We start from the raw sequence: 2,503 nt of genomic DNA on the forward strand, positions 1-2,503 counted from the left end.
ACTGGACTACATTGCGGATATCAAGATTGATTTTAGTTATAGCCTCATGAAGGAGAGATGGCTTAGTGTGGATATATATAAGTAAATCATCCGCATAATAGTTATATTTACAAAAACATAAGTTTTTGCCGAAGTCAGAGACATAAAGAGAGAAGAGCAAAGGGCCGAGAACGGAACCCTGAGGGACGCCACACAAAGCGGGCAGCTCATTAGAATAAACTCCAGTCACAGGATCCTTCACGACTTGTGTCCGACCGAAGAGATAGGAACAGAGCCACCTGAGAACAGTACAAGAAAAATTTAGTTTTCTGAGTTTGTCGATCAAAGTACGGTGGTTAACACGGTCAAAGGCCCTGGTGAAATCAAAGAACACAGATACTGTAACCTGTCTTAAGTCGGCAGCATATCTCATATCGTCAACGACTCTAATAAGTGAAGTCTGCGTAGAGTGGTCCCGTCTATACGCATGCTGAAGAGGATCAAGAAGATTATTTGCCTCCACGTAGTCAATAATTTGCCGAGCAACGAGGCGTTCAAGAACTTTGGAAAGAGAACACAAAATCGATATCGGCCTATAATGCTTAAGTTCAGATGGATGTTTTACCTTAGGAATAGGACACACAATAGCAGATTTCCATTGAGAAGGAAAAACACCATGGAGTAGACAGTGGTTAAATAAATGAGCAATGTAAGGTGTAATACTAGGTAGAGCACGACTGATCATGTCCAATGAAAAACCATCCATGCCAGCGGATCCAGACTTAACTTCACGGATGGCGTGACGAATGTCGTTGAAGTCAATATAACTCCAATAAAATTTGCTGTCTTCATAGGACTCATCGCCAAGAAAAACATCGCTTAAGTCGGTAGTCTCATTCGAGTCAGCAAGAAAGAAGGAGTTCAGCTCGTTTATGGAGAAAAGCAAGCTCCTATCAGAGGTTTTAGACTTTATCAAGCCTAACTGACGAAGGTTCTTCCATATGGTGGAAGGGTCTTTTTTATTTGAAAAAATGGAAAGGTAATAACTCTGTTTAGCATCACGCACCATGGCTTGAGCCTGGTTTCTCAATCTCTTATAGAGATTATAATTAACGTCAGATTTATTCCTTCGCCACCTTCTGCGCTGCTTATTTCTTTCATTCATGCAGGACCTAATTTCAGGCGTAATCCAGGGCGCAGGCAGATGCTTAGGATGAATGATCTTAAGTGGCGCGTGTTTATTGTAACAGTTAGATATATATTCGTTAAACATAGTCACTTTATTATCAATTTCATCAGAGTTTATGAAGATACTCCAGTCGCAACTAGAAAGCTCTACAAGAAAGTGGTTCCAATCAAAGTTGCTATAATCTCTAACGGTAATGGTTCTGGCATCGCGTTTACCAACAGGAATATTATAAGTGATATCTATTAGGTCGTGCGAAGACAGGAAACAAACATCTAGCTGATCGTAGGAGATAAGCTTCTCTTTATCATCAACTATGCACAGGTCCAACCAGGTAGAAGAAGAAGGCGTATGATGAGTAGGTGCATAAGGCACCAAATAAAGCGCAGAGTAATAGATGAAGTCTCTTATTTGATCGGAGTCATAATTCTCGGCTAACAGATTAGCATTGAAGTCGCCGAAGATAATAGTGTGCTTGTAAGATGTAGATAGATTTGAAAACGTGTCAAAAAAATTCGTTAGATAACCACAGTGGGGTGGTCGATATACGACCGCCAGTAGCAACTTTTCATTAGCCGTGGATATCTCAGCGATAATGAATTCAGGTTTTTTCTCGTAAAAACCACCAGAGGTGGTAATAATCCTAGCTTTCAGAGAGCCAGAGACGAAAAGAGCCACACCGCCGCCACCCTTCCCCACCCTGTCACACCTGAACAGCTGAAAGCCAGGTAGAGAAACTGTTTGATCCGATAAGGATGGTTTAAGCCATGTCTCAGACATGCCTATGATAAGATATTGAGAGAGCATAAAAAACTCTCTAAATTCGTCGATGTGAGCTAGCAAGGATTGGCAATTTACATGACACGCTCGAATGCTATCAAGTGTAGGAGGAACTCTAGCCATAATTAATTGTTTTAATTTTGTCTTGAAGCCTCTTGATTAGGATAGGGCAAGAATTGCTATCCAAGGCCGAGTGAGAAAGATCTCCGTGGTGCCACCTCCTGCAGTTTCCGCACGATGCCGGTCCGCCCCTACCAGAACAGCTCCTCGTCTCGTGGGGACCAGCACAGTGGCCACAGAGGGGAGACGCAGAGCAATTTATAGATAAATGGCCAAAGGCTAGACATCTATAACACTGAAGAACTCTGACATAATCAGCTAGACGACATGCAGAGTAATTAATGTACACGTGAGTTCCTTGCAACAATTTAGTCCGTATTTGAGGCGAGACCTCAATAACGCAGCTCACATATGACTTATTCTTCTTTGGAAAGACATATACAACCTTAACGTCAGTTTCAGTGTCTTTGTCGAGGTTGAGAGCAATAAGTTCGGATC

The 2,503-nt window shown here is 42.0% G+C and overlaps 1 protein-coding gene across 1 annotated transcript; it reads right to left on the reverse strand.

The window, feature by feature from the left end:
- Positions 1–408: 408 nt before the first annotated feature.
- On the reverse strand, positions 409–1,945 carry LOC109860216. The gene is made up of 2 exons (XM_020439142.1): positions 605–1,945; positions 409–540 (listed from the first exon to the last, which is right to left on the reverse strand). Exons 1-2 carry the CDS (start codon positions 1,943–1,945, stop codon positions 409–411), a joined length of 1,473 nt encoding a protein of 490 aa, XP_020294731.1.
- Positions 1,946–2,503: the final 558 nt, after the last annotated feature.

This window comes from Pseudomyrmex gracilis, unplaced genomic scaffold, assembly GCF_002006095.1.
Source record: "Pseudomyrmex gracilis isolate BER0280 unplaced genomic scaffold, ASM200609v1 scaffold_347, whole genome shotgun sequence".
Taxonomy (NCBI): domain Eukaryota; kingdom Metazoa; phylum Arthropoda; class Insecta; order Hymenoptera; family Formicidae; genus Pseudomyrmex; species Pseudomyrmex gracilis.